Source organism: Malus sylvestris, chromosome 3 (assembly GCF_916048215.2).
Source record: "Malus sylvestris chromosome 3, drMalSylv7.2, whole genome shotgun sequence".
In the NCBI taxonomy this organism is placed as follows: Eukaryota; Viridiplantae; Streptophyta; class Magnoliopsida; order Rosales; family Rosaceae; genus Malus; species Malus sylvestris.
The window spans coordinates 28844622-28871525 of record NC_062262.1 but is presented as its reverse complement, the minus strand read 5'-3'; the positions used below and the strand labels follow the sequence as shown (position 1 = coordinate 28871525).

Here is a 26904-nt window from a genome sequence, read left to right as displayed (position 1 = left end):
TTAGGGGTGGAGATGCAAAAGGTTGTTACTGTTCATTAAGGGCAATTACTGTTCACTGGGTGGATTAAATAGTGAATAGCCCTGTGGGGCCTTAGCAATGGTGGAGTTGCTCTAATAATTCTATTTAATAGACAAATATGATTGTCCAAAGAAACACTACCATTTAATCCAATGATCAAATATTCCAAATTTTGATGATTTATGCTAGAGATGATCTTTGAAGGAAGGTTTAAAAGATGGACGGTTAAATCGTTGAACTACAATGTGAAGTGAGCAGTACAAATAATCTCTCGAAGAGAAAATGAAAGTCTCTAGTGTGTGGTCTTGTGGCTTCTACGGTAGAGAGAAAATGAGAGAGAGGATCATTGTTTGTCCTTATATTATGTAAAAGTCAATTATGTTAACCTTATATGGTTATATAATTAAAACACAAACGAATGAGTGACTAACTTGATTTTCGTGGCAACCATGGAAGTCGAACATGGAAGGATGAAGGCTGCGGCAACATCAAAGTCTTCTACAAACACCTAACTGGGTACAACTACTTTATGAAAAGCATTTTCTTGTGTTGCCTAAGATTTGCATACTGGCTAAATATTAGGGTTCTCAGCTTATATATCTGTAGTTACTTACAACTACGTACAATATATCCACACCATGGTGAGTATAACTATAGTTATCAGAATTGGTAGAAAACACCCGTAGTCCATTAGATCTGGTAAACAGTCCAAAATGGGAGATACATCGATCGGACAACAAGGTTATTGATAACTAGAGAAAATAAAAATTCATCTAATTAAAATGAAAAGATAAATAGATATAATATAGGCAAATTATGATGATTCGGCCTCTTTTCATTGACGAGTTATTTCAATATTTTTCACCGAGTTGCTTCATTTGATTTGATTTCAAGAACATGATTTTAGTGTAACTTCTACGTCAATCTAAAAACGGATCACACGTATAACGTGTCACCAGCTTAAATAAGGATCAAGTAGACGGAAAACGTATTTCGAGGTAATTTTGAAACCTCTAAATACAATACAATGGGTAGAAAATTAAACCCAACGCCGCGGCCCATAACCAATACGAGACCAATGACCTTCCATTTCTTTTCCTGGATCAAATTTGAATCCCACCAACGGTCAAATGGTTTGAGCTCGCCCTCTCCATTCGCAATAATAAACAACGGTCCGCATCCGGGACCTGCTGCTCAATCCCAGCCGTCCAAACAAAACGACGACGCTGGGCGCTCGCAGCGGTGAAAGCTCCAACGGCATACGTACTGTTCCTCTCAAATTAGCAAAATAGAAGCACAAATGGAGGATGGATGATAGAAGAAGAAGAAGAAGAAAAGCCCATTCGTCTGCGGCTTTTGAAGAGGACAAGAACATGGATCTAAAGAATAGCAACGATCACTGGGCATTTCTGGTACAAATCATCTTCCTTGAACTTGTTTTCTCTCTCTCTCTCTCCCTCCCTCTCCTCGGATTAAGGGTTTTTTTTTGGGTTGGAATTTGGGTTTCTTGGATTTAATTTGGTTTTTTTTGTTTTTTTTTTTTTGGTTTAATTTTGAGATCTAATTGAAATTGGATTTATTGTGTTTAGGAATCTCGTTTGCTTGAAATGTGGGTCGTCTTGTTATTAATATGGGTTTCTGAATTTGATATCTTTAATCTTGTGGGTTTTGATTTGAGCTTATGACAGTTTTCGATTTCTGGGTTTTTTTGTTTTTGTGAATTTTTGTGGGTTCTGGCAATTCCTGAGTTCCGAGTTCTCGTATTGGATGGATGTTTGCATTCTTATTCATGTTCATGTTTACATCCTTCTATTTCTTTTTCTTAGTCTACATTTTCTCAGCAACCAAACATATCCTAACCAACTCTGAAGGTGCATTTTGTTCTTGTGAATCAATTGCGTTCGGTTCTTTCTTTACACTGTGTGGAATAGAAAAAGGAGTTGGAGTTTTAAATATTTACAGAACCCCATTATTACATTAGGATTAGCTTGCAATCTCTTTTATTTCATACAATTTCTCTGGACCTTTAATTTACTTGTTTACTTCTTTCTTTGCTGATCGATACAGGAAGAAATTGAAGCGCCTATGTGGGTTGATCTCACATTAGAAGCCAACTCAACAAACCAACATATGTGGGTTTCTACTATGCTCAGTAACAAATATCGTCACGTTCCCACTCGTTTTTTTCTCTTTAGTTTTCAGAAATGGTTTATAATTCAGTAAGTATATGTGATGCCAATTTTTAATTCTTCTTTATTTGGATACATTGCAGTGATGATGACTGGTTTTATAGAAGCCATCTGTAAGTAATTATTCGGTATTATTCATTTTGTCTTTTGGATTCATGTTGTCCAAGAAGAATGCTGAGTTCTGGTAATTTGATGGAATTATTAGGTTCCACCAAAACTCTTCACGCCAGTTGAAGGCTGCATTTTCGACTTCCGGTGAGGATAGTATAGGCCTAAACTTTGACTTTGTAGGACCATCTTCACCACAACTTCCATCTTCTGTCTCTAAGTCAAGAGGCAAAGACTTCGTAAGCAAGAAATGGAGAGGGGGAAACCAGGATTTTGCAGATAAGCGGCACCTAGACAAAGTTCTGAGTGGGACATCTTCCTGTGGGAATTCAGGGTCCAGTGATAAGATGAAACCCAAATCAAGCTTTATACAGTTGAAAGGAACATCCAGTTCCAAATCAAGTTCAGTTTGCAAAAGCAGTTTAACTACAAATCACATACCCAGTTGCTCTAAGCCAACGTCTTCTGGTGGGGATCCAACATGTAGTTTGAGTTCTGGGACAAACAAGGCAGATGAAAGCAGTACAACAAGCACCATAACATCAGAGATTGGTCAGCAGCAGCAACAACAAAAGTTTATGGAGAAATCAAATCCAGTATTGAGTCAAGCAAATGGGATATTTTCAGTCATAAAGGCTGGTTTCAGGAAAAGTGGTATTACAAGGCCAGCTGCCAGAGTGGAGATTCATGGTGATAGAAGGCAATCAAGAGTCCATAAATCTTCATCCAGTAAGTCTAGTGTGGGATCATCATCAAATCCTCGTTCTGAGGGCAGGGCCTCAACATCTACATCAATACAGTACAAAGAAAGAACCCCAGATAGCAGAAATGTGGCAAGAATGAGTTATGCAACCAAGAACAGAATAAGACCTTCCATAGTATCCAAGCCGTCTACTCATAAGATTGAGAGAGGGACTGCAAACAACAGAATGGGACCTAATGTTTCAAATTCAGTCCACGTGGAAGCAGCAAAACCAAAGGTGAGATGTCGTAAAACTAGTAATTGCCATTAGTAAGGGACTTCTCTGTACTCTATCTAAAATCTTTAGGCTGATGGGAAATTTATCTCATTCTCTCCCTGTTTTCGTAACACGTGTTAAAAATTACTCGCCTCTATGAAAAGCAATTTTAGGGCTGCCATATTTGCTCATGGTTTTCTTGCAATTTATTTTGTACATTCTATTCATTTTGATTTTGGTCTTGCTTCATAGTATTCTGTTGTGATGGACCACGAGATTGATGTTAACGAGAATCAGTGTTTGTACAGGTTCAATATCAGATTCAGAGAAGGAAACCTCTGGAATCAGTTAGAGTTAATGAAAATAAATCAACTACTGCTACTGTAAAATCCAAGGAGAAACCTGTAGTTGGTGGATCTAACAGAATGGCTGCCTCAGGAAAAGAGAATGTGAAAGGGAAGATGGCTGGGAGTCAGAAATGCAGTAACAAAGGCATTGCTCCAGTAACCATGGTTTGGAGTCCGAAAGGGACAAAACAGAGCATTTTGCAAAGGACTGACAGAACAGGACTGGCTGGAAAGGTACAGTTAATACTTAACAGTCAACTAATTAGTTCTTTGTTATCTTTTGTCTTTGTCTAATAGGACTATAGAATTAGAAAAAAATTCCATCATTCTCTCCACTTATAACCTTTAGAGTAAAAACAACTCTTTTGCAGCGTTATTAAAAATTAGACCGAGTTTAGCTATCCAAGTAGAGAAGCTAATGTTGACAAAAAAAGAAAGAAAAAAAAACTTGATTTTGGGAGTAAATACCAAAGAATTCAGATGATTAGTAGCCCAATAGGAGTTATTGATTATAAATGCCACCTACATCTTCAAATAAGGTGCATTCATTTTCATTTGTTGAAACCAGTTTTACATGCAACGATAATGCACTCAAGACAGGGAAGCGATTTTCACTGGAACTCTATTTGATTTAGATAATTGCTAAAGAAAAAGAGTATAATTCTTCCATGTTCTAGGCTCGGTTGGTCAGTGAAAGCATTGAGTGGTATATAAGATGAGGCAGTGGGGGGAAAGAGGCTTTCTGCTTACAAGTGTGGGTTGGGAGTGGAGGCTACATTTATCGTTGAGGGCTAACCTTGATGTACTTAGGATTCTTAGGTGTTTCCTCCTTTACTTGATACTGCCAAAAGAATAGGAATCCATAATTTCGGTTCCTTTAATTTTGGTTCTTTAGAGAAGCCAAAGCCAGGGGTTTAAGGTGCATCCCTTCCCAATAAATACTATTCCATGTATAAATCCACAGTTTCCTCCTCTTTCTGCACCGTTCTTGGTATTTCTTTTGAATTATAGATAAACCTCGTCGTCAACCCAAAAAAAAGGACAAACCTCATTAGGCGTTTGTATGTGCTGCAATAGACCGAGCATCATTTCTTGGGCAGTGACTTAGTTGATATTGGTAGGCTACTTGTTATCTGAATATGTGCAATCTCTCTAATTAAATATGTGTTCCATAATCCCATTACGATGTCTGATTAGTAGAGTGTACGGCTAATGAATTGCAGACGTTTTCGCTTAATAATCTGATAACATCGAGCTTATTTTGAGCAGGGAAAAGTGGGCGGTCAAAGCCATTTGGTAAGCCTGAAGGATATTCCAAAAAGACCCCATTTCAGATGAGAGACAGAGACCAGTGCATCCTAACCGGATTTGTATGTAGAGTGTAAACCTAACGTCAGTTGTAACACTGGAGGCAAAGTAGAGTGAAACAAAGTTCGGCCCCGGTATGTCCCACATTTTGGTGGTATCATTTTGTTCTTGTGGCGTCAAACTGTTCCAAAAATTTCTCACCCAGAGAATCCTTCAGTATGTCTATGGAAGTTTATCTTCTGATTGTCATATAAGTTGTGTTCTTATGTGCACATTTTTGAGGTGATCTTTTGTCCGAGTTGCGATGCTTTTGTCTCTCTTCGGTGGCGCTGATATCACCATCCCTCGCACATAATTCTCCCACCGAAATCCTTTCACTGTGACGAATTGAAAGAGAAAGGGAGTGTGAATCTGTAATTTATATAAGCACAGTATAGATTGCTTGCTTCGAAAGCGTAAATCGTTTGCTTTGATGAAATGTTAAACGTAGAAATCGCTTGCTTCGAATGTGTAATACAGATCCATGTTTTCTTGACTTCCAAAACTATATGCACCATATAGATTACAAGTCATCTCAGACAGCAGGGTTGCTTCCAAGCTAAAACAAATCAGATGGATGTTGCGACCGCAAGCACCAGCCAACCTGCCTGTTGATACCATGGTTGCTTTGTTTGGTGGCCAGAAAGCATGGCCGTCACCATGCTCACATCATGTATCACTCAACACAGATTTACAGTACCTGGAAAAAACACATAAACTCGATTTGGAACAAAATCAACTGAAGCGGGCATCCACTCGTATAACGATCAAATTACATTCTGCAACCTTCGGAAGGAACATTCAAACAGCTTGAATGTAGACTTCAATCCTAAGCCTCTGTGGATGAATTGTCGTTGCCCCAGCTCTGTACCATTTAGCTCCAACGTCATTATGCACCGAAGAGGAGATACATAAAGTGGAAACCGACATCAGGTTGGATTGCCTCGTCGAAGCACGGGTGAACTTTACTGATTGTTACCTTCTAAGAGAGCCATAATTTCTCGTGACCTACAAAAAGGGAGAATAAAAGGTCAGTACTACAGAAATCTCACAAGAACAAAAGCAGGCAGTCCTATATATTGCCATACTGATTTTAAAGAATACAAGTAAAACGAAATAGAAGAAAGAAGAACAACCTGAGGCAGAAGCTTGTTTAATCTCTTTGTCACATCGTCATCATCATCATCATCATCATCTTTGTTCATAAACATTCGGTTAACTGCAGAGCTATCTGATTTCTTTCCACGTTTAGATGGTTGTGTAGAGCCTCTACCTCTCCCCCTTGGAGCAGCCCTTTTCCGTCCTCTACTTGGTGGAAGAATTTCATCATTTTCCTTCAATGATTGAAACCATATTATCTTATCAAATGAAAATCACAAACCCACATTGCTTCTGTTTATGGAACGTGTAGACGTGCAAAATTATATAATGGCTGACACAAGGCAAATGAAGGTTGTGTATTGGTAGCTTGGAAAAAAAAATCATATGAAAGAGACGCAGGCAACTGACACTAACATAAGACCAGGTGTTCAACTTTTCATTAGCTACCACTGATTTAATGCCCTAACTCAGTTAAGCAAGAAGGTAATCCATACCGAACTGTTGTCAACCTCATCAATTCCAAGTTTCCCCGACCCTTCATTTGGAGAATCCACATCATCTCCATCATCCGCAATACTTTGAACAGCGGCAGTTGCAGCAACTGATGCAGATCTGCAGCAACTATATTAGCTAAGATATCTAATTGGGAAGATGAATGCAATAACTTATAAAAGCAATATAAACCAAATGCGCAGCAGACTTTTCACTGCATGCAGTTCACTACTGAGAAAAATTCCTCACGAGTCATGATTTTGCATTTTCAATGTCAGAACCTGTTTTCTTGTCTAATTCAAGTCTTAAAACAAAAGTTTGTTTCTTAATAAGACTGCATAAGCGTGACATTAGTTCTTTTTCATCCCAATTGCCTCTCATATTGAGGTTTTTTTTTTTTCACTTCATTCTCGACAACTATATAACATAAATGAAATTGAACCCCAGTTAGCATCACCAACTGTAAGGGTGAAAAGGATATGATATTGATCTTTTATAACAGAAAAAGTAACAAATATAGAAAACAATAAATGAACTTGCTATGGAAAAGCTAAAGTTGTATAATGGTTAGGGGTACTAGTTGAATCAAAACGTACTTGAAGAACCTCTTTTCATCTTGTTTTCTACTTCCCTTTTGTGCTAGATTTTAATGCTGAATCCCACACGGTGGGAGCTTATCGTACAACTATATTTGTTTTTACACATTTCTCTGTTAGCCCTATAATGTGGTCAGTTTCAATGAAAAACCTCTGAGAATGCCGAAATCCAAGAGATGCATCGAGAGTCAACTGCTTCAAGGTACTGGTGACCCTGCCCCTGCCCCTTCCTCTTGTTGTAGTTTTACCCTTACCAACTTCTGAGGTAGACATCCTGCCGTTGCGGCCTCTGGCAGTTGATGTGGAGCCAGTCATCTGCATTGCATCTTCATCGTCACTGAAGGAAACTGCACTTGCAGTTCCAGCAGCACTTGTACCTCTGAAATCCTACATATGGAAAAAAGTTTAAAAAGGAAAATAGTAGGCACATGTATCAGCCAAAAGATTCTGAAATGGATGCAACACAGAAAACCGATGCAAATTCTCGAAAGCATACTAAAATCAGAATTACCTCCCAAGGAGGGGCAGTGGAGGAGAATGGAGAGTTTTTCTTAGACTGCGTAGGCCTTTCCTTGACACGTTCCTGCACATATAATATAAATGTCTGGTCAATGTAAATTGGAAACAAGCCCTCAATTGCCATTGTGATGCTTAGGCCACATCAGGGTGAGATGCTTGACGAAAAGTAGCTCCTTAGAACCTAACACGAATTCCAAACTTCTATGTTTTCTCTTTTATGTCAAAGCTGCCTCCTATTATGATCAGATTACAAACCTTGAACCACCTATATATTACTAAAGCCAAACTAAATGAAATTAGCACAAGAGGTGGCAAGAGACTAAAAGTTAACTACTATGCATTTGGGAACTGATTGCCTCCTTTCAAACCCCAAAGACTGCTATGCAGGGCAAAATAATTGTCCATGAAACTGACTAGAATGTAATACTTGATCACAAATGAAAGAAAATATTTGAAATTTAATCATTCTTGCCTGCAAACACTCTCCGACTTTAACGATTAAATCTTCCTCTTCAAATGTTACATTATCTGGATCCTTAAATGGGGGTAAGGCTAGCCGACATTCACCTCTCCCAGACCCTGCGTAAAGCGGGAGCCTTGTGCACTGGGTACGACCTTTTAGAAGTAGAAAAAGGAATTGTCATAGCATACTTCAAAAAAAGAATACAACAAATTGTTGAAACTTTAAAGAAAGCAAGTACTCACTTGAGTTTCTTCAAGATTGTATTTCACGCAAGAATAAAAAGCCATTTTGTCATCCTTACTAACAAAATTGTGTAATGCAACGTCCAAATCATTGACAGGAAGGATCTCCATTTTCTGCATCATCAAATATTACCATGAGGGTTTTAACCATAAAATATAATCTACATGCTGTAAGCCCATTAGTAATTGTTTTATCATTTTCAATATTTTCCACGACTTCCATTTTAGCAGTAATCCAAAAAAGAAATCATTTCCTGGAATCATAAACTGTTGCTTATGATAGAAAAGGACAAAAAGAGCCAAGTTCCAATCACATTCAGTATTACAGTGAAAATATTTTCCAGAGGGAAGTTGAGGTGTGTGTTTCTGAGCCCTTGTGGAACTGTTTATTCGCAAGAAACTTACAAAACTATATTCTGTAAATAAACAAATCCAGTGTTCCACTGGATGAGAAGTACAAGATGGCATGATATACTGAGTACAGGAAAGAACGAATATGACGGCTGATACCAGATTATTTTCAGCAACCAAAGCCTCTATGTTTTGCTGATTTAGTTCTTCTGGGCGAAGCCGTTCAGAATCATCAATTTTAGCTACAAAAAAGATAAGAAATAAGTAACTGAAAATCTGTGAATATATGAATGCTAACAATTAATGGACTTCAGTAATAGCTCTGATTGAAACGAAATCCCCGAGTAACAGGTTCTACTGTAATAGTGATGTTGAACAGAACTTCTCTAACATGGAGAGAATTTCATTTAGTCACATCAAATTTATTACCATCACTTTCATTTGAGATATAACGTAACTGTGTGAAAGTCTAGACCAATGCCAGCACTAAGATTTAACTTGTGGCAGTCTGTTAACATAATGGACCTATGAGGTTAATATGAAGAAAATCTCATAGGCCTTAGTGCACCAAGCTTCTTGTTACTCAAAAGTTAAATAAGGAAATGGAACTTATAAGATAATATAAAAATAAAGAATCAACCAATGCAAAATCTACAAGTGTGATAAGTACCTTCACTCCGGCCCTTTGTTGAAGCCTTTGAAAATATAAGAATGTCTTGTGGGTTTGCAACCTTAGAGTCATTACAATAGCAGTTATTTATTTCCAAAATATGATACTAGAAAAATCAATTAGATTACTGATCTAGGATGAGTGAATGTACCTTCCCCACATACTTCTGCCCAAATCTTTGAGGATTTATTGTCATAAATCCAGAATAGTCCACCTGCCAATTGATTGAGAGAAGTTATAATGTCACTCGGAAGGGGGGGTTAGGGTTACACTGGGAAAAAAAGAGAGAGCATACATATGTGCACAAATACTTGTAGGTCTGAAGGCAAGACATGGGACAGAAAAAAAGGCCTAGAGATATGAGGATCACATCACAATACCAACATCTTAAGTTAAATTGGAAATATTACCTTTATTCGGACCAATGGAAGTTGGATCGGTGATCCGCTAACAACATTTTTCCTAGATTTCTCTATCAGAGAGTTGACCTATAGAAATTCAAATCTAAATTATTAATATACAGCATATGCATCAGAGGATATAATACATGGAAAAGGAAAGGCAAGGGAAAGTAAAACAGTCAAATATTACTTGTAAATTACACTCACCACTTTGTCCAAGTGTTCAAGAATTGAGTTTGGATCATTGGGATCAATTTCAGGTTCATCTTTTAATACAATCTGTAACAGAAACAAAAAAAATTAAAAAATAAAAAAGTTATTCAAAAGTTATTATGTAGACGAAAAGGTAAACACTGAATCACCTCTGTGTACTCAAATGGCCTCACAGACGTCAAAGGAATCTTGGTTGGACGGTATTGATTCCCCTGCATAAAAGTCTATCAGTATCCAACTCAGCGTGGGAATAGAAAGCATCAAAAGATGCTGCTTTCTGGAAAAAATACATCTAACATTGACTTATGTGTGCAACCTTAATTTCTAAAAGGAGCACATGCTTTGGCTTTGATTCTCCATCGATCAGTGATGTTGCAACTGAAGAACCAGGTTGTGTAATGTGAAATCCCATCCCTGGAACTTCCTGTCAAAAACAAAATCCATGTAAAGTCCTGTAAGCCACCCTCCTAAACAAGACCAAAACTATGCACCCAGAGACAAACACAATCACGCACATACACACTCAAACTTGTACGACAAGCATGCACATGTGCAAACTGCATATATTGATAAAGCAGTATTCATTGGCACCTGAGGATCCACAAGGCATTCATGTTCATGCCCCCACACTACGAAGTCTAGGAAGCGTGGTAAAAAGTGCTCATTTATGGCATTTTTTGGATTTGTCTTCACTCTGCAGAAAAAATTATATAACTTCATAACTAGGAACATTGACAACTTAATGTTAAACCACAACCGAATGAAATTCTGATATTAAGTCAGGAGTCCTCGATCATGATCAATCCAATCTCTCACACACACACACCAAACCTGTTCTGATGAAGCACTAGAATGTTGAACCAGTCTGATACTTCCAACCCTTCTTGAGATTCAGGTCTCATCCATTGTACAGCATGTGGTGTCTGAAATATGAATAATATGTCCAACACATATGTATTTAGAAGCCTGCAAATAAAAGTCGAAAGCGAATTCTCAACATAAAATACCTGAAACATTCTATTGAGCCGTTCATCTCTAATATTTCCGAGACCATAGAGAGCCACTGATGTTGCACCCTGCAATTCAAGAGTTATGAGCCATGCAACATAAAGACAAAATATTCCATTCACCAAAAGAAGACATTAGATCCTCTCAATCCTACTATTTATTAAATCCATTTGCTAACCTTCCTCATGAGAATAGGATACACAGTGATCTGACCAACACCAGAACCACCAAGACCCATTTTCCCAAAATAGTTTACAAGGTTGCACGCTGAGAGAATATCGACAGCAGAAAGATTATCCTGTCAATAACCACAATGTTAAGAAGTACCAATACATGGCACTTAAAACAGCTGTAGCAAACACATTTCAGAAAATCAATAAATATCATATAAGTGTGCGAAAGAGGGGGTCCTTGCTCCTTTTTTGGGTAATAACATAATTTTTATTAAAAAAAAACCCTACTCTTCAATATAGAGATAACCATTAGCCTATTGGTACCCTCCCTCTCCATCTTTTAAACATCCGCTCTCTCTCTCTCTCTCTCTCTCAGTAATTGGATATAGAATAACAGAACTGGTCACATCAAAATGCAGCTTATTCCAACATATGAACATATTTTTCTTGATATTTTGACAAGACCATCCAAATCCTTTACTAACTGTAAATCTACACTTGGAAAACACATCACTGGAGCAAAGGGTATGTCTCAATTTGCTGACAAGCCTAACAAGTTATAAGTTTCTTTCTTGTGAGATAGAAGGCTGATGAGGCTCGTAAGTTGAATCCTGTGGAAACTTGAACCCTCTTATTACAACCAATGAACTTGACCAGTAAGCTATATACGATAACAAACTTGTGTAAAAAACTCTCAAACCATGGTGCTAAAAGTGATTTCTGATGAGAAACATTGATAATGTTAAAAACAGAAATGAAAAGGCAAATACACAGTTACACACACAACTTCACCAGATAGAATCCATACCACTCCAGCAGGGTCGTCATGATTTCCATGAATACTAAATACTGGCAATCCAACATTGAAGTGAGGATCTTCATAATTTACATGACCAAATCTGTTAGAACAAGCATGTTATTATTAACCCAAGGGCCTACATACTTACCATACATCCCTAAATTTTTACAGAAAGGCAAGGTTTCTGATGCAAAATTGAATGCAAAAACACATCAGCGTGAAAAGATAGATGTTTGTAGTCCTAAATCTTAATAGTGCATGGAAATTTTTTTCCTTTTGCTCAACTAGTGGCATATGAACCAAAGGTCAACTTAGACATATCATTGCAGTAAAATTTCCAAGGAAACAACAAATGTGCAGTTGATTCAATAACATACGTATTTGGAAAATTCATAGTCTGGTCGCTAACAACTTGGAACTGCACTGGCTGATCATTGAGGCAATGACGACGGAGAATCTCAATGGCATTAACTAGTGTTGACCTTGAAGGCTTATTCTCATGGAACAGATCACCGCCAAGAAGCAAAAAATCCACCTGATAGTAGATAAATGTCAAAATGTGGTAGTTCACAGAAAGTATAAGGAAACAGTTTCAATTGAACAGAGCTTTGCAATACGATATTTCTCCAAATGACACAAATTGAAAAGAAATAAGGAAAGGGAATCAAACCACACTAGCAAACTGGTATTCCATGGTGTGAGACTACAAATACAGCTAGAAGGAAAAATTAGCTATTACATTTTTTCGTTCCGCTATTGAACATATCTCATCAAATGCCTGGAATGAATCATGCCGCCGTATTTCATCCTTCTCCATATAACCCAGATGGCAATCCGTAGCAACAAGTATTCGAAGCGTATCATTGAAATCCTCCCTGAAATTAGTTCACTGAAGCTAAAAATAGAAAATAACATTTGTCCAGAAAATCTAGAAACATATTGCACTGAAATTTACCCTGACAAGTCACCCATACTGATAGTCGATACTCTTTAAGCCTGCAACATGTTGAAACCACAGAACAGTTATGATCTTAAAACGCCCCGATTTCGACTAGAATTTTATTTTACCAACACCGGCATTTCCACCACATTATTTTAACTCAAAACCCAAATAATTGAAAGGAAAAATATTCAGATATTCCAGTTTCAAGAAACGAATTTGCTAAAAGGTTGCAGTAAATGAAAAACCCCAACATGCAACTTTCGGTATCGAAAAAATCAAAAATCTCAAGTCGAATACTGAAAACCGAAATCCAAAAACCCCTAAAACGCAGGGTTTTAGCAGCACAAGAACATAATCAAACAGAGTAAATACGGAAAAGGAAGAACAAATAATCAGAGTGAAAGTTCAATTCTCTAGTTGCTGATGAATTCTGTGGAAACAAAGTTGGAAGCAAAAATTAAAGTAGTATAGTAAGCGATTCAACGGATTCGGTAGTCAAGTACCGAGTTCTTTTCTCTTTCCTGCGTTTTCTCGGGAAACAAACAGTCGACAGAGCGAGAGATGATTACCTGCGTTATAGTGTTGCGAAGACGACTGTGAGTGCGAATGTAGAAGCTGATTCGGCGAAGCTTGGCAGCCGGGGAAAAGGAACGGTGGCGGGGAATTTTGAAAGGGCGATGACGGTGGAAACAGACAGAGAAGAAAGGTACGTTGGCACTGTTTTCAGCAGTTTAAGTACCGAAATACCCCTGGAGATTTCAACTATTAACAATTGTGGCCTAACTTTGGTTTTGTATATTGGGCCGGGGCCTCTGGTTCTGGGTTGGGCCAAGTCAATGGCAAGAGAGCAGGCGTGAAGAGTGACTATCGTCACCACTAGGATGGTGCGTAGGCCATTGGAGAATATGCAAGAAACTGCTGGGCAAACAGGGTTTAATTTTTTGGCTGGAAAAATGGGGCTTTATTCTAACATTGAAGAGCTCTCGTTCCCTTCAATCTGAGCTACGGGGTAGAGAACTGCATTTAGATGCAGAAGCGAGAGCACATCAGAAAAAATAATTAAGTTTCTAAACTCATTAAAAAGGTCAATCTGCCTTCCAAAATGTATCACAAGCAAGTCGAGTGACTTAAATTGACAAAAAATTCAATAGAATAGCTTCAGATCTAATAGGGATTGATTGCATGAATTTTCATGTTTACATAGCATTCGTTAAAGTAATTACCCCCCACTATTAGCACTTATGCCGGCTTATAATTTGTGGTTATTATGAAGGCATTGGAACTTCTTCTTTTTTTAATGCATTCTATTTTACTTACACTAAGGGGTGGGGAGTAGACTAAACCACACAATGGACTAGCCATAAATGGTTTGAATTCGCCATTGGCGTGACTCAAATCTAAACCTAAGATCTCTCACTTACAAAGTTATAAGTGAATAAAATACCACTAGACCATAATACTAAATGACTAGACAGGTGAGAACTTTAGTAAATAGTAGTACTCCTTAGTAGTCACATGACAATTAACTATTCCATGCATGCAGAGGTCAGGAATGCGTTTCCTAATTCTCAGTTATCATCGTGCACACAGACAAAAGTATATAGTGCCAGCCGGGGAGATCACTGTAATGCAAATGGACAGATTATTCAGAGATACATACAGCCAGATGAAAAAAAGAGAGTTTGTTTTGACCATTGTCCAAGTAGGTTGCTGTACAAGCAACGGTCTTCACATATGCTTTGACAGATAGCGATAAAATATAATTATGAGGAAACAGACAAAGAGACGAAGCTGCATGGAACCTAGCTTCTTCGAACTTTTGTGTGGCTGCTACCACGTCCCTCCCCAGTCCCTTTCCTTTCATTTCCCCCGCAAGACTCCTCTTTGCCCCCACCCCTCTTCTTTTGTCCCACCTCTTATATGTAACTTAATTAGCTCTACGTCTAGAACACTTTTTTTTTCATTTCCCAAATTACCCTTTACTGTGTTACAGACATACAGTGTTACGGATTTACTGTGAATACATATATATATATATGTATGTATGTATGTATGTATGTATATATGTATATATGTATATATATTTGAGGGGTTAATTTTGTTTCAGCATCCAATCTTTCAATATCAAATCCACAGTTTGAAAATTATTCGTTTGAACATATTTAACTAAAGAAAGTTGATGTTTTATTATATAACCAATTCTACGAGTACTGACCATTTCTCTTGATAAATTTCCGATGTAGGACGTACATTTCTTCACATCCTCGCAATAAACGAAAATATATTTCGTGAAACCATGCCAATAGAAAGACTTCTATTATGTGGAGAACCAGAGATGAGTGGATATAAGGTGCAGTCTAACCAAGCTTAGTAGTTAACCCTATCACAGCATAAGATTTGTGAACATGCTAAACAATCTTCGCTTCACTTCACCTCTGGAAGATTATAACCACAGACAACTGCCAGGTTGATTAATTAGATCTCAAAAATATTCAGAATTTATATATTGGAAGAATTTTGCTTTTTCGTTGTAGTAAAAACTAATAAATAAACAATTATATTTTCAGCTCTTGATCCAACAATTGAACCAAAATTCTTCTCTCTCCTTTACATGGAACCAATTATATGATCCCCACACAACTGAAACAAGACATACGCATAGAATTGTGGACCATTCCATGCATTTATCACATGCTGTGTTTGAAACTAAATGAGAGCCAGATCAGAATGTTCATCTCTTTCCAACGAGTTGTGAGTGAGACATATATACCCCCACGACCAAAACAGAAAACAAACGAGAGAAGATAAATTGATTCACTCAACTGATTAAAACAAAAACAAAGCTTGCAGGAATCCATGATTCAACCAATACATAAACTGAAACCTAAAACTTTATGATTTTCCCAATAACATGCGCGAAAGGAAATTCAGTAAAACACATTTGATAATTAATCTTCAAATCAACAAAGATATAATAAGTGTATAGATCATTATTTAGGCGAACCTTTAGTGTCGAGAAATAGGTTTTTCTCTCGGTCTTTTGCACATTACGCACTAATACACGTAACGTTAGTAACACAAATGATGTAGAGTAATACTAGGTAGACTAAATTTGTAAATTAAATGATGTGTCTAATGAGAATAAGTACGTTAATCAATAATTAAAGTAATAATCTAATTATCAACTTATATGTCATTTAGTATGCAAAATTTGGTCTACAAATTTAACCTCCCTATCCTTACCCTATGATATATACGATGATTAATTTCCTTAAAAAGCTCTGATTAATTACTCACCCATCGTTAGGAAAGATGACTACTCCTCTCGATTTGATGAATAGGAATTTTTGAATAATAAATACATATTAAATCACTTTAATTATACACAATTGTTTTTCATATAGGAGAATCTATAATCCTGCCTTTCATATGGCTACATAATACCACTTTTAACTAATCTACATTAATAAGTAACAAAATCCATTTCATGTACCACAATATTCACTAGCAAATCACGTAAAGCAGTCCATACGTGATGAGATTTTATATAACGAATCAGCTATATTTAACGTTAAAGATTATTTTTATTTGGTCTGCCATTTATGTGTAATGAGATAGTTCCCTTAGTTTAAAAAATAAAATATTTCTAAAACATGTTGCAATTCATTTTGGGCAGGATAATGTTAATTAAATTCGTCCATGTGACCCAGTCTTGAGTATTTCAATTCTTATCACAAATATGGGCTCATCCTTAGTGAGTAAACATCTCATTAAATGCTCTTAGCTGCTCATGGAGTGACCACAGACAACATCGTTTATATGCTCCCGTGTGTCTTTCTCTTTTTCTCTTTTTTTTTTTCGCTTTTTGCATTTCAAGTGACCAAAGAGACTAAGGTCATCTATAATCGAATGTCAAATGAAAAGATATAGTCTTTTTGATTAAAAACTCATCACCAATGGAGGGCAAAAAAAATCTCCAAAAAGGATTCCACGCCCAAAGGCGTTTTCATTCGTAGTCCGATTGTTAGTCCAGGCCATTACTATCATGTGGAACGGCTGCCTCGTCCAAATAAGAGCTGAGATGTGGTTGGAGTTCATTCTATGTAGCGCACTGCGCACCATCTGTGATGCACTCGCGCGTAATAAAAGACCAAAATTCCTCGGATCCAACGGTTGATGTGGTTGGATTATGATTATTTTTATAAATTGAGAAAAAAATAACCATGAATTACACTAATTTATGAAAGAAAATGAATGAGTCAGGTTTACTCAATTGAAATTGGAAATAAAATTAACAAATACAATCACTAATTCACCTAATTATCGAAACAAAGAAGACACAAACAAAGGTATAAGCACCTAGGATTTTTCCTTATTTAGTGAGAATATAATTGTGATGTCTGCAACTTGTGCTTGTAGGTGTTCAAGAAATTGAGCAAATATCCCCATTTGGATGCTTGGAATTCTTGAAATTTTGGCTCAACTCGAATTTTGTAAAGCAACATCAATGACAGTGTCCGGTCCGACTTGATGCATATATAGTTTTGGGGTAATTGGTGAACTGTCAAACAAGCACACATCGCCCTGTACTATTCAGTAACCAAAAATTCCAGAGTGGATATAACCGGAGGGCAAGCTGGTAAGTTCGCAATCAAATTTGTCATCACCCTCTCTTCCCCCTGCCTATTTCACTGGTTCCTTTCCATCTCTCCAATTATTGTTGTCCTTTACGCGAACGCATATATTCTTTCAAAGCTGCTCATCAGAACTCATACCTTAATTCCTCCCATCCCATTACTCATAACCATGCCTGGTGAGCAAGAAATTTCTCAGACTTCTTCACGCATGCATAACTACATCTCCGAGGATGAATCCGAAACTGAAGATCACGAAGACCACGAGGTACAAGAAGACGACGCAGAGAGTGATGGAAGTACTACATCTCATGGAGGAAATTTTGAGAACTGCTTGTACAACATGTGTTCGTCGCGGCAGAGGAGGAGGCCCGGTTGGTCACTCGGCCAAGTTCTCGACCCGAGAGCGAAATGGGTTCAAGAATGGAACAGGGTTTTCCTCCTTGTGTGTGCAACGGGGCTCATCATAGACCCTCTCTTCTTCTACGCCTTATCCATTAGCCAGAGCTGTATGTGTCTGTTTGTGGACGGGTGGTTCGCCATCACGGTGACGGTGCTCCGCTGCATGACGGACGTGTTGCACTTGTGGAACATGTGGTTGCAGCTGAAGATGGCCAAACGCTACTCCTTCACGGCCATGGTTGGCGGGGATGGTGGAGGAGCCAATGGGCTGCGCGACACTAGTCCAAGGTCTGTGGCTCTCAAGTACTTGAAGTCGAAGAAGGGGTTTTTGTTTGACCTCTTTGTTATTATCCCCATACCCCAGGTCAGAATTCACTAATTAATTTTAGTTGATGCTATTACAACACACAAAACTAACATAGTTACTTTCGCATGTATGACTAATATTGATGGTCCCACATGACGGTAAAATTTATCTCCATGACAATGCGTGTGTGAGCTTAAGTGAAGTTGTGTGAATTTAGCATGTCTAAATATAATTAATATTGTCACTTAGTACTACGTTCTGATGATATTCTTCTTCACTTATAAATGAGAAGTTTTACGTTCGATTCTCGCTAAAATGGAATTTGAACTACATTATTGCTTGTTCATTATGAGGCTTAACTCACTTCTCATCCCCTTAGTTTGTTCAAAAATTTTGTGGTGGATTATTAAGGGTAAGTCGTTTATTAATCATCATCACTATGTTTATTAATCATCATCACTATGTTTATTAATCATCATCATTATCTTTTGTCCTTATTTCTATTTTTTTTTTCCTTTTGCTGTCCTTATTGTGATAATTGCCGTGGGCGCTCTCTATATTTGTAATTATCAAAGATATGCGGTCCGTTTGTTTAAGGTTTGCTGTCTTTATGCATACAGAACACTGCATACGTATTTTGCAGAGAAGAGAGGTTGTAACATGTGAGCTATGTAATCTCTACGTATTCATCCAGAAAAAAGATAAGGTGGTGTTATCCACACACTCATCTTTACAATTTGCGTACACTTCTCAACCTTCGACCATCGGACAAAATGAATTAAAGATAATCAAATGATAGAAATTAACAAGAAATGTGTGAAAGGTAAAAAAATGTGTATAAATAGCAACACTCAAAAGGGTATAGAGTAAAGACAACGTAAAACATAAAACGGTTTGTTTTTATTTGCACTATAATTTTGAGCCCCAATATCTTTTTATTTAAATCCTAATATGTGGTGCTATATACACCCTCCTTTTAGTTTTCTTGTGAGTAATACGCAGTGAAAAAATGAATGAGGGTGTGATGGAAAAATTCTTGTCTAAAGCATTTGGTTTGCTTAAGAAATATAGGGTCCTTGTTTTTCTTTATTTGTTTTGATTTTTTTTAAAAGGTATGATTATGGCATTTAATCATTAATTAATTTTATTTTTTTATTTTTTAATTATTAATTTATTTATTTTTTAACAAGTAGTGAATTGCCTTAGTGGTTAGAACTTTTCTCATTAAGCCACTAACTCTCCCACATCATTTTTAGTGTAGAATGTGACTCGTATTAAAAATTATTTATTTTGGAACAAATCAACACGAATATGTTCATTTTCCAATACTGATAAAACATTTTAAGTAGACCAAATTTGCCATGCTGCTCTTACAAAAAGGAGACATTTTTTTTTATATTGAAACTAGAGTAAACTTGATATAAGTTCGATTTGTGAGTTATTATTGAGTAGGTGTGGGCATTTAGAACCGAAAACCAAAACCAAAACACGAACCAAATCGAACCGCACCGAACGGTTTGGTTTTATGGTTTTAAAACAGTTTCGGTTTTGAAACCGAACTGCAACATAGAAAACAGTTTGGTTTTAGTTTTAGCTTTTGAAAACTGCACCGAAATCTAACCACACTGTAAATATTAATAAACATTTAATTAAATGTTCATATTGGATTTCATGTTTTAAATGGTTGTTTATTAGAATCTATACACTTAATATGGACTCAACCACACTAGAATATCATCATTCATCACTTTCTTTCGTTCATTAACTTGAAGGACCTTTGTTATTTTATACCATCACACCACACACACACACATATGTACAAGGGTGAACTAATCTTGTTATCAAGAGTCAAACAATGATCTAATGAAGTCTACTCATTTGAAGCATGATATCACATATTCTAGTATGAAAGTTTCGCTCACGTTTAATGAATTCAAAGTTATTCAACTTGTTTTATGTTATACCTTGAACAGGACACCCTTTTGTTGCACAAACATGTTTTAACATCACAACTACATGCAACATGCTAATTGTTTACATAACAAATGTCTTTTTCTATTGCTACTAGTAAATGCTTATTAATATGTTAAATTACAAATTGTACATTTTTTCTTAAAAACCAAATTAAAACCGTTTGAAACCGCATCGAACCGAACCAAACAATTTGATTTCATTTCGGTTTTGGCTTCAAAACCGTACCGAACCGAACTGCAAAATAATTCGGTTTCGGTTTTGATTTCATTCAAAACCGCACTGAATTAATCAAAACGTGCCCACCCCTATTATTGAGTTTGGTCCACTTTGTTGGGTTAGGTTTACTGGTTATCCGCATCAACTTTTTTTTATCTATTATCTTTTTGTTAAATTGTGATAAATGTCATCCCTTATTTATAGGTTTATCTTTTACCCAATTTTAAGATTAAATATAAGAATTAAATATTGTTTCTCCTTTTCCTGCTCCTAATTCATATCTCATTTTTTCTACCTCTATGACATGTGTTAACTAGTCGACATTGTAGATTAGATATATATATCAACCTATATACTAGTATGGATTTATAAATCTATGGAAGATGAAATTTTTTTGAGGGAATTGTTATTAGCACTCCAAAAATCTAATTCTACACTCCAAACTTTTGATACTTGTAAAAAAAAAATACAAGATTTTTGAAGTGCCAATAATACTTCCTTTTTTAAAAACTACTTTCATGGATGATAGGTAGATTAATTTTTATTTATTTTCATAGATATTTATATCACAGGTTAAATGTATTTTATCAATCTATTGGTAAAGGTATCATATATGATGACATATCAATTTTATTCTAACTATTTTACATAAAATTGGTTAGATTTTTATATTTATATATTCAAATTCAAATTTTAAGAGAATATGCATAAATTAAAATTAAGGAACTGGACTAAATTCAGCAACAGCTCAAATTTTTTGGACCTGAATTAAAGTACCCCTTGAAACGAAGTGTTTTAGCTAATTTGTATTTCAGATAATATTGTGGGTGGTAATTCCTTCGCTATTGGAGAGAGGATCGGTGACCGTAGTGATGACAGTGTTCTTGATGTTTTTCTTCCAATATCTCCCAAAGATCTATCACTCTGTCTGCCTCCTGCGTCGGATGCAAAATCTCTCTGGCTACATTTTTGGAACTGTTTGGTGGGGGATAGCCCTCAACTTGATTGCATATTTTGTCGCTGCCCATGTAAGTATTCATCTTCCATAAATCCCACCGTCTCTCACACTCGATAGTTTGTTTTATATATATAGGGAGTCTAACCATAATTTAAGATGATAATTTATTCATATGATTTGATATGTTATATTGCTAGATTTTTAATTAGGTAAACTAATGCTTAGAGGTTTTAATATTGACAGTTTATTAATATAACATACTAAAATAAGGGAGAGTTTGCAATCCTGGAAATCAATTTGAGTGACAGTCGCATAATGTCTTACAAAAATAATAGGTGATATAGTTGATATTTCATGAACATAAGTTATAATAATAATAAATAAATATAGGTATTGTAATATGAGTAATTTGCTAATATTAGGTGGCAGTTTGAAGAAGGGATTTTTTTTCTTTCACAAAAAATAATATTGAGCCCACAATATATATCTGACAAAACAAAATACAAGGTCTATAACATGGAGTCAGATTCTCTGCCCTCTCACTTCCCGTGCCCTCCCGTAATATAAAATGTTGACGTGACTTAACTGTGACCACATAAACAGGAGGGCACGGGAGGGCACGGGAAGTGGGAGGGCAGAGAATCTGCCTCCCTATAACATTCTCTTTTTTATGTAAAAAGGTGTTGAATTTTCGATCCATGCAGGTAGCCCATGCGTCTAGGGTTTTCGATGGGTGAAAATTAGTCCACTTATAAAGAGAAAGATAAGATCAGGAGGATTAACAAAATGTACCCAAGTGATTAATCATGAATTGCAACACAAGAAGAACTTGTCCAATCGTGATGCATGTGATTGGAAATCGTTCTCAAAGATTTTTTAGTGTGATCGGCACACAAGATGGTATACCATGTGTTATTATACAAATAGTGGAATATGTGTGTTAAAAAGTTAATAACTTAAAAAATAAAATTTTCTATTACCTACATAAAAACACGTAATGTACCACTGTGTTCCCATCACAATCAAAAATTTCTCCTCAATGTCAAGAATGAGGGCAAAAACTTGGACCTTCTTTTTAAGCATTGTCTCACCGACTCGTACTTCACATTTTGTATCCGATTTTTACAACTAGCAAAATAATAATCAAACACATTTGCTCTCATCTTAAAAACCTTTTATTTCTGATCATCATCATATTGTATAATCAAACAAAAGTAACGAATAAAATTAAATATAAACATGAGAGAAATTCACTTCAAATGTAGATTAAGAAACTTTAAGGTTCTCTAATTATATTTTCTGAGCTAATACTGTTTCCAAAGACAGCCTCTTCAAAACTCTAAACATAATTTGTTTTTATAGTCATCCAAATTAAGTACCATTGTTTAGTACATAGCTTAGAGACTTAATTAAGTTTAGGGTGGTATCTCATTGATGGCTCGAGCCCTTCCCAGAAGAGAGCCTTCTTTGCCTTCCACCTAAGTTGCGCAGGAAAGGCCCAAAGCTGTGACACGGGACACACTTGACTTAAACACGTTTAATTATATTTCTCTATTTCTATAATCTGATGTTAATTTGCAGGCTGCAGGAGCATGTTGGTACTTGTTAGGAATCCAAAGGGCAGAGAAATGCTTGAAAGAGCAATGCAGAGAAACAAGTGGTTGTGGCCTCAGAATATTGGCTTGCGAGGACACTATTTACTATGGAGCGACAAACACTCTAAGAGAAGTAGCGAGACTAGCCTGGGCGGAGAACAGAAAAGCACGGTCGACGTGCTTAGACAATGCCGATCATTACGATTATGGAGCTTATTCATGGACTGTTCAGCTTGTCACAAATGATAGCCGATTGGAGAAGATCCTTTTTCCCATCTTTTGGGGCCTAATGACTCTCAGGCACTATTCATTTTCACCTCCTTAGTTCCCAACCTTTCTTAATTATTTTTATTGGTTTTTTTTAGCTTTATTAACCTTTGTGTTAAGTGCTAAATGATTGAATTATATTTAATTATGTGCAGCACCTTTGGAAACTTGGAAAGCTCAACCGAGTGGTTAGAGGTTGTTTTCAACATCATTGTTCTAACCAGTGGGCTGCTTTTGGTCACCATGTTGATAGGAAACATAAAGGTAATTTTAGGATTTATCATTGTCGATCTATGAACTAGGACTCATTTAGACATGATATCGTCTTGTCAAGAGTCTTTCTTCATATTTTGATAACATAATATGTACGCACAGGTGTTTTTGCATGCCACAACATCCAAGAAACAAGCAATGCAATTGAAGATGAGAAACATAGAGTGGTGGATGAGGAAGAGGCAGTTGCCTCAAGGGTTTAGACAGCGGGTGCGAAACTACGAGCGTCAGAGATGGGCCGCCATGCGTGGCGTAGATGAATGTGAGATGATCAGAAATCTCCCTGAGGGCCTCAGGAGGGACATCAAATACCATCTTTGCTTGGACTTAGTGAGACAGGTACGTTTCTGTACACACTGCTAATCTAGATTGACTTTAGTCAAATAATGGTTAGCGCCAGCCTCCATATAACTAAAGTTGAGCACCTCTAAGTACAAACATTACTACATGGGTGCATGCATGGTAGTTATTTTTTTATAATATCAATAGAATATATAGATATAATTCCATAGTTTTTGAAACCTGTTTCAGGTGCCATTGTTCCAACACATGGATGATCTGGTTCTTGAGAATATTTGTGATCGCGTGAAGTCTCTTATATTCCCGAAAGGAGAAACTGTAAGTTATACCAATATGATTATTCTTTAATATAACCGTGCCTGTGGCATATGACAATTTATCTAGCAAAACTCATTCTTCATTTTGTTGGATTGGAGGTTCTAAGTTCAAATCTCATAGATGATAATTGTTGGTTAAAAAGAACTGTGACCATACTCGTGGACCTTATAGTTTTCTGTGCAACTTAGGCCACACTCACAGCAAGAGACGTTCAATTCTAGTTTAACTCTATTACACGCTCATTGAATAATAACTTTCAAAGTAAAATGTGGTAGCATTAGTACATAGAATAAAATGGTTAGTCCTGCCTTTTCTTTACGCAATTCAAATTTTAGCAGTAAACTTTATGAGCTTCATTCAGATAACTAGAGAAGGAGATCCAGTTCAAAGAATGTTGTTTGTAGTAAGGGGTCACCTTCAAAGCAGCCAAGTTCTCAGAGATGGTGTGAAAAGTTGCTGCATGTTAGGCCCTGGCAACTTCAGCGGCGATGAGCTTTTGTCATGGTGTCTCAGAAGGCCCTTTATAGAAAGACTACCACCATCTTCCTCCACATTAGTCACTCTTGAAACCACAGAGGCATTTAGCCTTGAAGCTGAGGATGTGAAATACGTGACACAACATTTCCGTTACACATTCGTGAACGAAAAGGTTAAGAGAAGTGCAAGGTACTACTCGCCTGGTTGGAGGACTTGGGCTGCTGTGGCGATTCAGTTGGCTTGGAGGAGGTACAAGCACCGTTTAACGCTAACTTCTTTGTCCTTTATAAGGCCTAGGAGACCTGTGTCAAGGTGTTCTTCAATGGGAGAGGACAGGCTCAGATTGTATACGGCCTTGTTGACGTCTCCAAAGCCAAATGATCAAGATGATTTTTTTGATTGATTATAGAGATCAGTCAAAGGCTGTGTGCATTGTAAGTTTGGTTATGTATTAATGTCTCAATTTTGTATAAATAGAACAAAGGGAGGCCATGATATTAATGGTGTCTTGGGTAATAATTAAGTAAGTACAATTATGAGAATGTAAGGGGCAGTAATAATTAAGTAGAATTATTAAAATCTCTATTAGCACCTAAATTTTCTTCAACCAAAACCATATAAACAACATCCTTCAGTCTCTAGCTATTACTGTAGACCACGTGCAGGCATCGTTAGTTTTAGTTTCCCTCTAGCATGCACACTTATAGTTAACTAGTGCTGCCTCTCGCTTACTAAGGCCCTTCATTTTGGCATACGTGTATAGGGTTGGTTTCAATTGAATTTCTCACTATATTCAATGCATGCATGTAAGAAGAAACGGATGCCTTAACTTTCAAATTATGAAGTTAAAGGTGGAGACGGATCAGTCATCACGAGGGAAAGTAGGATCATAAGCGATAAGTTTCCTTCACACTACAAGAAAAACATAATTTGACAACAGGCAATGAACGTTGTGAAAGACCTTCGACAACGTGCATCAGGATGTTATATATCTTGATGTTGTGAACAGTTTGGAACTCTTAACAACATTTACCAGACGTTGTGGTACATATCTTATTAAAGTTTATTTTTGGCACGTTCAGAAAAGGTTGTCGAAAACATCCACGTACAACGACTTAAGAACGTTGTGGATGCATTTTCCACAAACCTATTAATTTGGACGTTCTCATTTTAGGTAGGGTTCCACAAACCTGTTTGGACGCGTTGTCATTTTAGGTAGGGCTCCACAACGTGTTTATGATATAGGGAACGAATCTGTGACACCACTTTTTTTTTTTTTTACACAATTTTTTACACTCATTTTTGGTGACCACTATTCATCCAAGACATAAATTCAAACAGTAATTCGACAAAGTACTATTCATCTACAGTGTCATAGTGATGCCAGTGATCATTCAACGTTAAACCAAAAAGATACCATTCATCCACAGTGTTGTCGTACCAAGAATATTTACTCCACATGCAAGATCAACAGGCAAAATATAGATCATTTAGACATACCACTATTCATGAATGAACCAACAGTCATCCAGCTCGTGCTTCCACAGTCACTTCGTGATTCTAAATATATGAGTAATGCAAACAACCAATGTCATGAAACTAATCTCAATGTAAGAAATCATTCATTGTTTCTAAAGCTCTGCGGTTAAAACTCCAAAAAGATTAGTATTCTCCAAAACAAGAAATTGGTATCTAATTATATATCTAAAAGAACCGAAAAGAACCTAAAAGAGTAAATCTAAAATTGGTATCTAATTATATATCTAAAAAAACCGAAAAGAACCTATAAAAGAGAAAATCTAGGTAACAAAATTATGGATATATAAATTAAAATTACCATATTCTGGATACGTTGTCAAAGCATGTTTTCGACTACAAGGAAAAATGTACGTTGCGCTGGTAGTGTTGTTATATCCTATTTTCTTGTAGTGTCATGACTAATCATTCTTTTATCTTTAGCTTAGACAAGTTAATGCTAACTTCACTACGACACAATATGTAATTAATAGCATTGCACGATAGCATTTCTCCACAATTGTTATTGATCAATGGCTTAAAAAATTCCAGCTCTTTTTAAAACGCTATTGTAGGCTTTAAAATTTTAATATTTTGAAGTTGGTACTAACTTTTTCCTTCCAACATAAATTGAATCAGTTGAGCTGTCCAATCCAATTATGTACACCAAACGAGGCCTAAAGATTTACAGGACTTACTACTTACAAAGATAAACTGATAAACAAATT

The 26904-nt window shown here is 36.5% G+C and overlaps 3 protein-coding genes across 3 annotated transcripts; 2 read left to right on the top strand and 1 right to left on the bottom strand.

The window, feature by feature from the left end:
* Positions 1–1145: 1145 nt before the first annotated feature.
* LOC126614928 (uncharacterized) lies at positions 1146–5184 on the top strand. Its single transcript, XM_050282627.1, has 6 exons — positions 1146–1431; positions 2087–2151; positions 2292–2321; positions 2414–3296; positions 3584–3856; positions 4892–5184. The coding sequence occupies exons 1-6, from the start codon at positions 1327–1329 to the stop codon at positions 4958–4960; spliced, it is 1425 nt and encodes a 474-aa protein (XP_050138584.1). The 5' UTR covers positions 1146–1326; the 3' UTR covers positions 4961–5184.
* A 184-nt stretch (positions 5185–5368) lies between these two features.
* On the bottom strand, positions 5369–13639 carry LOC126614933 (double-strand break repair protein MRE11-like). Its single transcript, XM_050282631.1, has 23 exons — positions 13510–13639; positions 12953–12993; positions 12737–12872; positions 12375–12532; positions 12007–12097; positions 11204–11323; positions 11025–11093; positions 10849–10940; positions 10609–10711; positions 10334–10441; positions 10167–10229; positions 10012–10083; positions 9814–9891; positions 9555–9617; positions 9404–9464; positions 8893–8975; positions 8379–8496; positions 8150–8229; positions 7670–7741; positions 7310–7545; positions 6565–6682; positions 6106–6303; positions 5369–5977 (listed from the first exon to the last, which is right to left on the bottom strand). The coding sequence occupies exons 2-23, from the start codon at positions 12967–12969 to the stop codon at positions 5945–5947; spliced, it is 2169 nt and encodes a 722-aa protein (XP_050138588.1). The 5' UTR covers positions 12970–12993; positions 13510–13639; the 3' UTR covers positions 5369–5944.
* Positions 13640–17652: 4013 nt separating this feature from the next.
* LOC126614927 (cyclic nucleotide-gated ion channel 4-like) lies at positions 17653–25240 on the top strand. Its single transcript, XM_050282626.1, has 7 exons — positions 17653–18340; positions 21289–21501; positions 23013–23326; positions 23449–23557; positions 23669–23905; positions 24098–24184; positions 24546–25240. Exons 1-7 carry the CDS (start codon positions 17747–17749, stop codon positions 25062–25064), a joined length of 2073 nt encoding a protein of 690 aa, XP_050138583.1. The 5' UTR covers positions 17653–17746; the 3' UTR covers positions 25065–25240.
* Positions 25241–26904: the final 1664 nt, after the last annotated feature.